Source organism: Suncus etruscus, chromosome 4 (genome assembly GCF_024139225.1).
Source record: "Suncus etruscus isolate mSunEtr1 chromosome 4, mSunEtr1.pri.cur, whole genome shotgun sequence".
Taxonomy (NCBI): domain Eukaryota; kingdom Metazoa; phylum Chordata; class Mammalia; order Eulipotyphla; family Soricidae; genus Suncus; species Suncus etruscus.
The window spans coordinates 41,833,130-41,848,658 of NC_064851.1; the positions used below are offsets into that span (position 1 = coordinate 41,833,130).

The 15,529-nt window shown below is 37.5% G+C and overlaps 1 protein-coding gene across 1 annotated transcript in view; it reads left to right on the forward strand.

The window, feature by feature from the left end:
* PKN2 (protein kinase N2) overlaps nt 1–15,529 on the forward strand; it is a 117,882-nt gene that overhangs the window by 74,617 nt on the left and 27,736 nt on the right. The window contains exons 7-8 of the mRNA XM_049771240.1: nt 2,675–2,860; nt 4,949–5,058. Of these exons, the coding sequence (XP_049627197.1) occupies nt 2,675–2,860; nt 4,949–5,058 (296 nt within the window). The remainder of the gene's footprint in view (nt 1–2,674; nt 2,861–4,948; nt 5,059–15,529) is intronic.

A 15,529-nucleotide genomic window follows, 5' to 3' on the forward strand; every position in this document is an offset into this window, starting at 1 on the left:
GAATTCATCACCTCTGGGAAGACACCTTTTCCCTCTTGGGGCATGTATGCACAGAAGAGTCTCTAGAGAGCCTGGCATGGACAGTCCAAAGTGAGAAATGCAGTTAGATGGACCAGAGCAAAATGAAGCCTTTCAGAAGTGGAACATGTGTGCCAATGTTCTGGTGAAGGGCATGGCACACTTAGTCCTGCTCAAGGGGGCCATCATGGTGACTCTTCACCAGAGGGTCAAATCATTCATCATTGTTGGGTTCTTCTCAGGTTCCTGTTCGAGTGCTAGATGTGAAAATGCCCCACACGCCCAATTACCAACCCTGGGGGGCTCTGATCTGATGCAGGGTTACCACACAAATCAATAAACCAAAATAGTCATGAGGAAGGAAATCATGAAGTCAGGTTGCTTCTCGCCTCATGGTCTCTTGGCTTGTCAAACCAAAACCTTTTATTTACCATTTCAAATTCAACTGGGAGAGGGAAGGTCCAGTGAGACAAAAGTACTTATTAGCTGATCTATTCTAGGTGGGCTTTAACATGTCAGAGGGATAGGTGAAAAGGAAAGAGGAAGCTAGAAAACACCTTTGTTTTGGGTAAAAGCAGAGTGTTCTAACAACTCTGTGTTGTTTTCTTTGTACACTGTTCTGGTACCATAATGTGATTATCTATTTAACTGCATCTGAATTTTCCCTCCCTGCAGAGTCCTGGATATTCTCAAAGCAATAAGCTGGAGCGGGCATAGAACTTAATTCTGTTTCATATGTCTTAAGTATTATTTTTATTTGTTGCCTGATGTCTAGTATCTTTAATACTGTGTTGAATTAAGAGGGTAAATCCAGGCCTTTTTATTTGACTAAAAATCTTCTTTACTTTCAAATAATTAAAAACTTTAAATTAAATTTAGTTATAGTTATTTAAGTTTTTCTTTTTTTTTTTTATGGTTTTTGGTTTTTGGGTCACATCCGGCAGCACTCAGCGGTTACTCCTGGCTCTATACTCAGAAATCGCTCCTGGCAGGCTCGGAGGACCACATGGGATGCCAGGATTTGAACCACCATCCTTCTGCATTCAAGGCAAATACCTCCATGCTTTCTCTCTGGCCCCATTAATGAGGAATTCTTAGTGAGGAAAAAAATTATACCCTCGGTTATAGTACTAATACCACATATAAAAATTTTCATTAAGAATTCTATTATGGTATGGGACCGGCAAGGTGGCGCTAGAGGTGTAAAGTATCTGCCTTGCAAGCGCTAGCCAAGGAAGGACCGCGTTTCGATCCCCCTGACGTCCCATATGGTTCCCCCAAGCCAGGGGCAATTTCTGAACACTTAGCCAGGAGTAACCCCTGAGCATCAAATGGGTGTGGCCCAGAAAGCCAAAATTAAAAAAAAAAAAAAAAAGAATTCTATTATGGGGCAAGAGAGATAGCATGGAGGTAAGGCGTTTGCCTTTCATGCAGAAGGTCATTGGTTCAAATCTCAGCATACCATATGTTCCCCCCCTGCCTGCCAGGAGCGATTTCTGAGCATGGAGCCAGGAATAACCCCTGAGTACTGCCGGGTGTGACCAAAAAAAAAAAAAGAATTCTATTATAATAAGTCTATCCTAAATAACAAAACCAATCTCCAGTTAACCTAACTCAGTTTTCCTATCATTTGAACTCTTTTAATACATATTTGCCTAAAGAAATTGCAGTTATCTTATTTCTTGAAAAGTACAAGCCATAATTTGACTAAACTTAGAATGGAAATATAATGTCACCTTTTCTCAAATGAAATAGAAATCCATTTATTTGTTGTATGTGTATGTAGGTTTGTGTGTGAACCTCTAATTTTTTTAGCCACACCCAGCAATGCTCAGGGATTACTCTTAGCTTTTCACTTAGGAATTACTTTTGTCAGTACTCGGAGGACAATATGGGATCATTCAAGCCAAAGACACTCGCTAGCCTCCATAAAGTCATTTTCTATGTTAATTACATGGAGAGACAGCTAGACACAGTTGTTAATCAGATACTTAGATTTTCTTGTTTATTATTTTTAATAGAAGTATTATTTAGCTTTGTTTTCCCTTTCACATTCTCTTGATACAGAATTCTGTAAATCTGCCATGTAATTTAAAAATAAGTATTCAGGGGCTGGAGAGATAGCACAGCAATATGACATTCGCCTTCTATGTGGCCGAGCTGCAAGATTCCTGGCATCCCATATGGTCCCCCATCCTGCCAAGGCCAATTTCTCAGTCCAGAGCCAGGTGGATCCCTGACTCTGCTGGGTGTGGCCCAGAAACCAACAATCAATAAAGTACAACTGCTTTAAAAAAATAAGTATTTAGATAAATGCAAGAAGTTTGTATAACTTGTTCTATGCTATATACTCATTCAGCTTTTGGAGAAGGTACTTTTCTTTGCATAAGATGTCTACAGTTGTTTTAATTAGGAATTTTCAGTGTTCTCTAATTAAAATACGGAGAGTGAGTTTCCTGACAGAACCACTAGAAGAGATTTTCCAAAATAAACTTTTGCAGATCATTTTGTTTCCAGGTAGGTGTTACATGTAACACAATAATTTTGTTTCCAAGTAGGTGTTACATGTAACACAATGACTTTATGTATACATATATACATATATTATAATTTAATTATATTAAAATTTGGCCTTTGGTATTTGTTTATGTAACAGGTACTTTGGAAGTTCGTCTTATGGGCTGCCAAGATATTCTAGAAAATGTCCCTGGACGATCAAAAGCAGCATCAGTTACACTACCTGGCTGGAGTCCAAGTGAAACCAGATCATCTTTCATGAGCAGAACAAGTAAAAGTAAAAGTGGAAGTAGTCGAAATCTCCTAAAAACGGATGACTTATCCAGTTCAGTAACTAGATTTATTTGTTATTATATACAAATTAAGAAGCTTTGCAGAGGACATAGCAGTGGTGAATGTGAAAAAGAGAGTTTAGAGTTTAACAGAAAACATTAAAATTAAGAATTTTTATAATTTGGGCTGGAGCACCACATGATCCCCTGAGCATTGTGTAAGCTGTATTCCCTGAGTAATCCAAAAATATTCACAACACGAAGTATTAAAAGAAATATTGACAGGAGGGGGTGCTGGACAGATAGCACAGCGGTGTTTGCCTTGCAAGCAGCTGATCCAGGACCTAGGTGGTTGGTTCGAATCCCGGTGTCCCATAAGGTCCCCCTGCCTGCCAGGAGCTATTTCTGAGCAGATAGCCAGGAGTAACCTCTGAGCGCCGCCGGGTATGGCCCAAAAACAAAAACAAAAAAGAAATATTGACAGGAAAACAAAAAGCAATAAAACTTACCAAAAAATGTAAAAAAGTAAATGACAGAAGTAGTTAAGTTTTTGAACATATTAAGAGCATCACTCTTAATGTTGACCTAAAAGGGTACAGAGACTTTGAAATAAAATTTATAGTATCAGAGGTCGAAGCAATAGCACAATGGTAAGGCATTTGCCTTGCACGTGGCTGACCTAGTACAGACCTGGGTTTGATCCCCGGCATCCCATATGGTCCCTTGAGACAGGAGCAATTTCTGAGCTCATAGCCAGGAGTAACCCCTGAGGGTCGCCGGTTGTGGCCAAAATAAAAACAAACAAAAAAAATCTTAGAGAATCACAGTTTGATTATTTAAACACTGAAATCTTGATAATTAGGGCCAGAGTGATAGTACAGCAGGTGGTGCATTTGTCTTGCATGCAACCCCTGCATCCCAGATGGTCTTCCAAGCACTGCCAGAAGTAACCCTGAGCACTGCTGGGTTTGACCCAAAAAGGGGGTGGGGGAGGGAAAAGAGAAGAAAAGAGAAGAGGGAGGAGAGGGAAAGAGAAAGAAAAGAAAAGAAAAAATGAAATTTTGTAACTATGTGTTCACTGGGATAGTAGCCCAGTCTCTGAAAAGCAAACAGACATAAAGTAATAAAGGAGTATTAAGAGTAAAATGCATTGAACTAGAGCAAGCCTCAGCATCTCTATGGTCTGACAAAACCCATCAGGAATAATTCCTGAGCACAGAACCAAGACTAGACCCCTGGGCAGTACTGGATGTGGTCTAAAAACAAACAAACAAGATATAAAATGCAAGAAGCTTATGAACTACTTTGATGACATTGTGTAGTGTAATTATAAACTATGATGTAAATGTATAATGGGAAAGGCATATGACAGCTCAATCTAGTATAAACTAAAATAGCCATTAGTATTTCTGTTTTTCCTGTATACATCATGAATCTTTTGAGAAAATATTGGAATATAAAGATTATGTTTTACAAATTTTTTGGAGGGGGCCACACCCAGTGATGCTCAGGGATTACTCCTGGCTATGTGCTCAGAAATCGTACCTGGCTTGGAGGACCATATGGGATGCCAGGGATCAAACGGGTCTGTCAGGAGCGAATAGCGGTCTGTCCTAGGTTAGCACGTGCAAGGCAGATTCCCTACCACTTGCACCACTGCTCTGGCCCCTATGTTTTACATTTTTAAGTAAAGTTTTTATTGTAGCTAAGTTAAATGTTTACAATATTAAAGTTTTGGCACCACCACCAGAGAATAATTTTTGAAGGTAACTGACTAGATAACAATATAGAAAGTGAAAATTTGGTTGATTACTGTTGATATATATAAACTTACACGAATATATACATTTTAGCAAAGAACTTTGGGTCAGATGTTAGATCTTTCAGTTACAGTCTAATATGAAAATAGAGATGGCATATGTGCTTTCATGAACACAAAGGACAATTTGAAAAGATTTAATGGGAGTATTTATGTATATAAAACTATTTATTATGATTCAAATGCTTTAGTTTGATTATGAACTTGTTTTTCATATAAGATTTTATATATATATATATATATCTATATATTCAAGAGTGGAACTTGAGTTTTAAAGATTTGTTTAATATTTAAACAAGTTTTTTTTAATTCGAATTAACAGGTGACGTCTGTGCAGTTTTGAAGTTAGACAATACTGTGGTTGGTCAAACGAGTTGGAAACCTATTTCCAATCAGTCATGGGACCAGAAGTTTACACTGGAACTAGACAGGGTAAGTTGAGAAATTAATTTTATTCTTGGAGAATTAAAGAATTTAGGTATTTTTGACAATCCTCATCTGTTGATACAGGTGAATATCTATTGCCATATTAACTTTCTTTGTAAAGTGATATGAAAAAATGTGGTTTGTATTAAAGTAGAAGAACACCAACCAGGTAAGATCTAACATTGACATATATTTTTCTGTTTTCCTTTCTACACTAAGGTGATTCTTGGACTTGGCCTTTCTTGGTTATCCTATCAAACTTAGTTTTGAATAGAGTCATGATTCTCAGTCACCAGTCTTCTGTGTTTCAGCAGTTTTCATGAATTGTGTGAAAGGCAAGAATTCAGTCTGTAAGTCTAAATGACAGTATCAGGGCCAGAGAGATAGAAGAGGTATTAGCATACTTCAGTTGCATTACTTCTCGCCAATATTGTTTAGAATCATGACACCATAAATTGTCTCTCAAGCTTTACCAGTAGTGTTCCCTGAGCAAGGGGTAAGCCCTGAATACTGTAGGGTGTGACCCAGAAACCAACACAAATGATAAAAAGGAAGATTCTGAAGAAATTATTTTGGTTCATAGTAGATTCAAGTCTGATAATTTTTATTATTTAGATTTAATCTGTCCGCTGAAGTTATGAGAAAATATTAAAACATTCAAAACGCCAATACAACTTAGCCAAGCCTACCAGAAAGGTAAAAGCACTTGAGGTTGTTAATTTATATAGTCAGGATATCTTGTTATAATTTCTTCTTTATGAACTGAATTTAAAACATCTAATGATGCTATGTTTCATATTCCTCATTTTTTATGTTAAGCTTACTCTAATCACTTAAAAAAGAACCTGACAGGGTCGGAGTGATAGCACAGTTTGCCTTGCACACACAGCCAACCTCCGATAGACCCCGGTTCAATTCCCGACATCCCATATGGTTTCCCAAGCCTGCCAGGAGTTATTTCTGACCACAGAGTCAGGAGTAATCCCTGAGCGCCTCCTGGTGTGACCCAAAGTTCTCCCCCCAAAAATTAAGCTGACTTCATTGTCTTATCTTTCTAGTTATTTATTCAACAGTTAGAAAATCTTAATACAGAGCATTTGTTTCACCTTCTCTAAAACGGAGCTATACTGCAAAAATGTACTGGTTAACATTAATAACTAATATGCCTTACATTTTAGCCCTAGGCTTTGATGTGTGGCTATTGATTTGAATATAGTAAAATATGTTAGATAACAGGGAATTCTTCTATGTAGTTTCATTTTCCTTTTTGAAGAATTTCTTTAGAGTAATTTTTAAATGACTTGGAAGTGCTGGGGAATTATAAGCTTGGGATGGGGGACTTTTTTGGGATTACACCCTCCAGTATTTGGGGTTTTCTCGTGGCTCTATGCTGAGGGCTTGGTAGGCTCAGGGTATTCAGTGGGGTACTTGGATTCAAACCCAGGTTAGTGTCATGCAAGGAAATTGTTCCACACTTTATATCATTATCCATTATCAACTTTTCTTTCATTGGTCTCTTCACATCTTCTACACCACTTCATCTTTTTCTTCTTCTCCATGGATTGGCCACTAACCTCAGCTCTCTCAGTTTCTTCTTATCTCAGGCAAATGTTAAGTATCTTTGTCTTTTTCCTTAAAATTCAATGAGCATTTAATTTTCTTCCATTTCCCATTCTTTGTCCTTTGCCTTCTTAGTTATCCTGACTGTCCCTTCTTTCCTATAAACTCGTATTATTATAGATAGTTGCATTCTTCCCATTTAAAAAAAAAAACTAAAATATTGCTTTCGCATAATGCTGTTGATAGGACTCTTCACAGTCAAAATTTTTTTAAATACGAATTTTAGTGCTAGTGCTTACGGTCTATTTCTTGAAACTTGTATTGCTGTTATGGTTTTAGTAAACAAGACACATTAAATGTAGTGTCTCATTTAATTCTTTTTTTCCTTTTTTTTTAATTCTTAAGGATAATTTTAGGAGACTGTATAATTGTAGTCTCTTTGTTTCTAGCTTTTCTTCTACCAGTGCAAATTTTCTTAATCACATATCACAATGTTAATTATAATAATTGTTGACATTTATCAAACTTGAATTTTTAATTCTTACAAAATTATAAATTGTTGATCCCTTCATTACTCATTTTATAAATGTTCAGACTAAGACCCACAAAGGATAACATTCACAGCTTGATTATGGCATAGAACTAAGAATTGAACCTATTTATTCTGCTAAAAATTACTTAAAAGGGATACAAAACCTTTTGTGACATTTCATATCTACATTCTCATCTTTATTTTACAACACAATCCTATTTACTATATCTTATGTTTTACTTGTTTGAGCTGTTTTCTTGTTTTATTTTTAGGCCATACCCAGTGGTGCTCAGGGGTTATTCCTGGTGGGTTTGAGGGACCATCTGGGATGCCAACTTGAACATAGGTCAGCCATGTGCAAGGCACCCACTGTGCTATCACTCTGACCCTCATATGAAGCTATTTTCTTTGTGTTGTACTGCATTCTCCTTAACTCTGTACTCTGTATTCATTGTTTCCCCTTTTCTTATTTTGTTTTGTTTTGTTTTGTTTTGGGGCCACATCCAGCAATGCTCAGGGGTTACTCCTGACTCTGCATTCAAGACTCTTAACTATTATTTATACTCTTTTGCTTTAGACTTTAATCTAGCCTATTTGAATCTTGTGATTCCTTTAGAAAAAAATCAGTCCAGGACCAGACCGATAGTACAACAGGCTGATCATTTGCTTTGCATGTGGCCAACCAGAATTTGATCCCCATTATTTCATATTGTCCTCCCTAAGCTACCAGAAGTTATCCCTGAGCAAAGTGTTAGGAATAAGCCCTGAGCACTTCTGTGTGTGATCCAAAAACAAAGAAAGAGAGAGAACCTGATAGAGAGAAAGAAAAAAGTGGTCCAGACCCCCATTTTGTCAATGTGCATGTTGTCTATGTCTCTCTATAAATTTACACTTCTTTCTTTCAACTAAACTGTTAACTCTATAAGGACAGCATGTTGTTTTTCTTTGTATTTTATTAAAGAACCTAGTACATTTGTTAAATATTAATATAACTTAATAAAAATAATATAAAAATAATTTCTATACTAAAAGGCAATTTTCTCAACTTTTTCCCCAAGGGTAATATTTCTGGGGGATAGTGACTCCCAGACACACACCAAAATTTGATGGTGGGAGAACATATATAATTCAGAAACATTGCTTCCTGAACTATGCCAACCTTCTCCATACATTTGAATCTGATTCAATTCTCCATTTTTCCCCATTTTTAGAAATCTTTCTCTGTAGTATGCTTTAAAATTTTAAATATGCTTTAAATTTTTCTACTTCTTTTTCTTTCTTTCTTTTATTTCTTTTTTTTGTTTTTGTTTTTGGGTCACATGCAGCATCATTAGGGGTTACTCCTGGTTCTCACTCAGAAATCATCTCTGGCAGGCTCAGGGACCATATTGGATGCCCAGAATCAAACTTATCTTCAGTCCTGGGTCAACCGCGTGCAAGGCAAATGCCCCACTGCTGTGCTATCTCTCTGGCCTCCAAATCATTTCTACTTCTTTAAAATGCAAGGCATATTTGGAACTATGAGAAATTAAAAAACAAGAGCCAGAAATGTACTTGCTATAAACTACCCTATGGTCTCTAAAATATTTTAATTTTTTTTTAATTTTTAGAAATCAGTTTGATGCCAACTATAAAACTATTAAATTATATTTCAGAAACATAAAGAAATTACTCTTCAGTATGAACTTATATCCACTTTTTTTTTTTTTTTTTTTTTTTTTTGGTTTTGGTTTTTGGGCCACACCTGGCAGTACTCAGGGGTTACTCCTGGCTGTCTGCTCAGAAATAGCTCCTGGCAGGCACGGGGGACCATATGGACACCGGGATTCGAACCAACCACCTTTGGTTCTGGATCGGCTGCTTGCAAGGCAAACGCCTTTGTGCTATCTCTCCGGGCCCATATCCACATTTTTTAATATGATTTTTATTTTAATCATAGTGGCTTACATATTGTTCACAGTAATATTCCAGGTACATGTTAACATTGAATCAGGGGAATTCCCATCACCGAATTATCCTCCCTCCACCTCCGTTCTCATCCTGCCTCCCCTATCCTCCACCCTCACCCCAGGGGCTTCTAGATTGAGTGGCCCCCTCTGTGTCTAGTTTATTACTTAGTGATCTTATAACTGTTTGGCCATGTTACCTCCATTACTTCTCCCTCTAATTGGGAGGCGGGACTAGATAGTTTGAGTTATGTGGTTTTGTTTGAGGAAGAGAAAAGTAATAAAATAGGGTAAAAATCAACTACGCCAACAATGGGCTGAGTCCTTCTAGAGGCTCACCCTCGGTTTGAGAGACGAAGGGGAAAAAAGAAGGTGAAACACCACAACAGCTCAAAAAGAAGTATCAAATAAGATATCCAGTGAACACTGCAGCAATAAAGATATGCACCACATAATTGCAATGGTCTTGAGATAAAAAACATGACAGCGTAAAAAGGAAGAAAAGAAAAAAGAAAAAGTAAATATAAAAATAAAAAAGAGGACAACTACTTAAATATCTACACCAAAACAAAGAAATCAACAAAAACTAGATAAGAGAAGAAAAAAAAAGATTATTTTGTGCTTATTGTTTTTTTGTTGTTGTTGTTGTTGTTGTTTTTTTGTGGTTTTTGGGTCAAACCAGCAGTGTTCAGGGGTTACTCCTGGCTCCATGCTCAGAAATTGCTCCTGGCAGGCATAGGAGACCAAATGGGACTGCAGAATTTGAACTGATTACCTTCTGCATGAAAGGCAAATGCCTTACCTCCATGCTATCTCTCCACCCCACTCCCTATTCCCCTCCTGCATAGGCACAGTAAAAATTGTGGTCATTCAAAAATGGAATCCCCTTGTACTAAGAGATACAGGGTTTCTCCACCCTTGGAATATATTGTCATGGAATTATCTATAGACTACTTTCAAGTTCATTTACTCTCCCCTTGGTGTTTTTGTGTTGTATAGAAGACTTATGCTCCAATCTGGATGATAAAATCAGACCTCTGAATGATAAAATCAGCAGGGGTGTTGAGCAGAGAAATAAGTCACACACCCAAAAAAAGATAAGAATAAAAATAAAAATATATTTTCTCACATATGGATAAAGAAAAATTATTTAGAAAACTGAAATAAAAAATAAAGAGGTAGTGTTATCCCGGTCCTATACTTATGATGGAAGTATAGGCTTCCCCATTGTCTTTTGAGATTTTCTTGTGGGGTGTGGGTTCCCAGGCACCTTTTCATCGCATACCCTGCCCTTCTTGAGTTTGGTAAAAGATTTGCGGCAGGGAAGTCTTGGGTAGAGTTCTTGCATTGGGAGTTCTTTTAGGGCTAAGTCCAGTATCCAGCAATAGTCCATGTTAGGAACAGTTGGTAGGGAGGGCCACATAGCATGACTCAGCAGGGGTGTTGGTTGTCTTTTCCGGCTGGGGATGAGGTGTGGGTTTGAGTGGGTGTCCCTTCGCTTGGGTGCTGGGTACTGGTTCATTAGGGTAGGAGGTCAATCTTGATGCCTAATAGATTAAGAACTGAGGGTGAAGAGTTTTAATAAAATGGAAAATCTGGATGGGATTGAGGGGTGAACGGATAGCTGGATTCCTAGAAGGGGGAAAGGGGAAAGAATATGGAAGGGGCAGAAAAAAAGAAAAGAGAAAATAAGATTAACTAGAAAAAGAGAAAGAAAAAAAGAAGTAGTAGTGAGAAGAGAGGAGAGAAGAGCATGGGCATGTTATTTTGCTTGAATATGTTCGATGAGTATGCCCCATAGTATAAGTCTGTAGGTCACAGTTGATGCTTTGGCGGTCTGGCTGGTCACATGCTTCAGGTCCTAAAAGAAGGTATAACCTAGAGGAAAAGGGTATGTTAAAGTGTTTTATCAAAGCGATTTCATACCGCAACCTGGGTATGGTATCTCGTGTAGCTTAGATCAGAGGTGCCACCTTAGGTTGTCCACCCTTTGTATCCAAGAAAGCCTGTGGACAGAAAAGCTGAGAGGTTACTTTAAATATAGTAAGCGTAAGGCATTAACACATATTATTTTGAAGTGCTTCCGTTGGATTCAGTAATTTCCCATGGTATTCTTTACCTGTAAACTTGTATAAGATCCCTAAGAGATTGTTATGGGCCTTTGTAGTAACAGGCTAATTACATACCTGTTCTCTCTACGCTGCTGTTTCTGCTGTTGCTGATTTCTTTATGGTATAATGTGTGGTCGAGAGTATATGTTGTTCCTCTTTCATGTGTTTTGGGCACTACTCCCCAGAATATGTGTAATGTTACAGTGTTTGGAGTTTCTACCCTGTTTAATCCTGTTATTTGATCTTTGAATATTAGTTGTATATGTGGTGTAGTTTCTAGGTGCTTCAGAATAGTGCTACCATTCTGTGTTTATCTTTTATCTTCTGGCTTACTTTGTTTACCATAATATGTTGTAGGTCCATCCACGTTGCTGCAAAGTCTGTGATTGTATCATTTCTGACTGCCATGTAGTATTCCATTGTAAATAGATACCACATAATAATGATCTACTCATCTGTTTTTGGGCATCGAGGTTGGTTCCAAGACTTGGCTATTATACTGAGTGCTGTGATAGATATTGGGGTGCACACATATTTTGGGATGAATGTCCTTCCAACTTGGGAGTAGATACCTAGGAGAGCAATTGCTGGGTCAAATGGCAGCTCGATTCTGAGTTCCTTGAGCACTCTCCAGACTGTTCTCCATAGGGATTGGACTAGGGGGCATTCCCACCAGCAGTGGATGAGAGTGCCTTTCATACCGCATCCCCGCCAACACAGATTGTTCCCATTATTTTTGATGTGAGCCATCCTCACTGGTGTAAGGTGGTACCTCATTGTTGTCATGATTTGGATTTCCCTAATGTTGAGTGAAGGTGAACATGTTTTCATGTGTTTGTTGGCCATCTTTCTATCTTCTTTGGAGAAGTGTCTATTCATTTCATCTCCCCATTTTCCTATGGTTTTATTTGGTTTTGTGGAGCTCATCTTTCTGAGTGCTTTGTATATTCTAGATATCAGCCCTTTATCTGACATGTTGAGTGCAAAGATTTTTTCCCATTCAGTTAATTGTCTTCTTGTGTTAAGTATGATTTCTTTTGCCATGCAGAAGCTTTTTAGTTTGGTGTAGTCCCATTTGTTTATGTTTGATGCTAAAGTTCTTGACATTGGCAATCTATCATCAAAGACTTTTGATATATAGGTCTTCAAGTGTTCTGCCTATTTTTTCTCAATAAACTTTATTTATTCGGGTCTGATTTCAAGGTCTTTAATCCATTTTGAGTTGACTTTTGTATATGGGGTGAGGTATGGGTCAATTTTTAATTTCTTACAGGTGGTTCTCCAGTTGTACCAACACCATTTGTTGAAGAAACTTTCTTTGTCCCATTTCAAGTTCTTGGCTCTTTTGTCAAATATTAGTTGACTGAACATCTGGGGGCTTATGTCTGTTAATTCTGTTCTAACCCACTGGTCTGAAGCTCTGTCCTTGTACCAGTACCATGATGTTTTGATCACTGTGGCTTTATAGTATAGCTTCAGGTTAGGTAGCGAGATGCCACCCAGGTTCTGGTTTTTTATTATGTGTTTGGCTATCCTGGGTCTTTTGTTGTTCCAGATGAATTTTATGATTGATTATTCTAAGACTTTAAAGAATGATGTCTGAATTTGGATGGGGGTTGCATTAAATCTATATATGAGTTTGGGTAAGATAGTCATTTTGACTATGTTGATTCTACCTACCCATGAGTATGGAAAGTTCTTTCATTTCCTTAGGTCCTCTTCAATTTCTTTCTGAAGTGTTTTGAAGTTTCCCTGGTATAAGTCTTCACTTCCCTTGTAAGGTTGATTCCTAGGTACTTAATGTTTTTTGTTACTATTTTAAATGGAGTTGAATTCTTAATCTCTCTCTCCTCTACTTCATTATTTGTATAGAGAAATGCTACTGTCTTTTGTGTATTGACTTTGTAGCCAGCCACTTTGCTGTATTGGTAATTGTTTCTAGGAATTTTACTGTGGCTCTTTAAGGTTTTCGATGTATATCATCATATCTGCAAAAAGAGATACTTTGAGTTCCTCTTTCCCAATTTGGATTCCTTTGATTCCCTTCTCTTGTCAGATTGCTATTGCTAGGACTTCTAACATTATATTGAATAAGAGTGGAGAGAGTGGACAGCCTTGCCTACTTCCTGACCTTAGTGGAAATGCTTTCAATTTTTCGCCAATGAGGATAATGTTGGCTGTGGGCTTTTCATAGATAGCTGTAACTATCTTGAGAAAGGTTCCTTCTAACTCTATTTTGCTGAGTGTTTTCAACATGAATAGGTGTTGAATTTTGTCAAACGCCTTCTCTGCATCAATTGATATGATCATGTGGTTTTTGCTTTTCTTGTTGTTGATGTGGTGTATGATGTTGATTGATTTAAGTATGTTGAACCAGCCTTGCATCCCTGGGATGAAACCCACTTGGTCATGGTGTATAATCTTTTTGATGTAGTGCTGGATTCGGTTTGCTAACATTTTGTTGAGAATCTTTGCATCTATGTTCATTAGTGAGATTGGTCTGTAGTTTTCTTTCTTGGTGCTGTCCTTGCCATCTTTGGGAATGAGTGGATAATAGCCTTATAAAAGGAGTTGGGGAGGGTTCCTGTTTTTTCAATGGATTGGAAGAGCCTGTGGGTCAATGGTAATAAGTCTTCTCTGAATGTTTGATAGAATTCACCTGTAAAACCATCTGGACCTAGACTTTTGTACTTAGGGAGTTTCTTAATTACATCTTCAATTTCCTCTGAAGTGATCAGCCTGTTTAGGTTTTCTAGATCTTCATTTTCCAGTCTTGGAAGCTGGTATTTTTCCAAGAATCTATCGATTTCTACTGGATTCTCTAGCCTAACTGAGTGTAGTTGTTCATAATATGGCCTCATGATATGTTGTATTTCTTGGGGTTCTGTTGTAATCTCTCCCCTTTCATTTGTGATCCTATTAATATGGGTGTTTTCCCTCTTTTTTTTGCCCCCTTTGGTGATTCTTGCCAGAGGTTTGTCTATCTTGTTTATTTTTTTCCAAAAAACCAACTCATTGATTTTTTTTGTATTGTTTTCTTAGTTTCTATGTTGTTTATTTCTGCTCTGGTTTTTATTATTTCTTGACATCTGGTTGTGTTTGGATTTCTTTGCTGCAGTTGTTCCAGTTCCTTAAGGTGATCCTTTAAATTGTTGATTTTGTCATTTTCATCTTTTCTGACATAAGCCTGTATTATATGAGTTTCCCCCTAACTACTGCTTTTGCTGTGTCCCACAGATTTTGACAAGTTGTCTCTTCATTATCGTTTGTCTCAAGGAATCTTTTTATTTCTTCCTTGAGTTGCTCTTTGATCCAGCTGTTGTTGAGCAGCATGTTGTTTAATCTCCAGGTGTTTGATTTTCTCCATTGCTTCTTCTTACAGTCAATTTTGACCTCTGTTGCATAGTGGTCTGATAGGGTGCTTCTGATGATCCTTACACTTGTGGTTTTATACAAGTTAGATTTATATCCTAAGGCATGGTCTGCTTTTTCGGGGTGGAGGGTCCTATATAAGTCTACTAGCCCTAGATCTTCTAATTTTTCATTTAGGGCTCTTATTGTTTTGCTATTTTTCTGCCTGCTGGATCTATCAAGTGGTGATTGTGGAGTATTGAGATCTTCTACTGCTATCACATTTCCCTTCATGTGTTTCTCCAGGTTTGTGAGTAATTGCCTCACATATTTTGCTGAGTCTACATTAGGTGCATAAATATTGACCAGGGTTAGTACTTCTTGATCTATTGTTCCCCTGATCATTATGTAGTGACCCTCCTTGTCTCTGATCACTTTCTTGATGTTGAATGCAATTTGGTCTGATATTAGGATGGCTGTCCCTGCTCTTTTTTGTTTTCCATTGGCCTGAATAATTGATTTCCATCCTTTTATTCTAAGCCTGTGCCTGTCCTGCATTAGTAGGTGTGTTTCTTGCAAGCAACAGAAGTCCGGTTTGTGTTTTCTAATCCAGTTCTCTAGTATATGCCTTTTAATGGGAGAGTTTAGTCCATTAACATTTAGGGAGATTATTGACAGAGAGGGCTGTGTGTAGTTGTGTTGTGTAGGGTTGTTGTTGTTGTTGTTACAATTGGGGATTTGGATTGTGTACTTTGTCTCTGAGTAGGTCATTTAAGATCAATTTTGTTTGTGCAAATACTACAATATCGTTTTTATTTGAGAATGTTTTTAGTCTTCCTTCCCATATGAATGAGAGTTTTGCTGGGTATTGGACCCTAGGTTGGAAATTTCTTTCATTCAGTTGTTTAAATATGTCATTCCACTGTCTTCTTGCTTGAATTGTTTCAAGTGGGAGATCTGGTTTGATTCTTATGTCC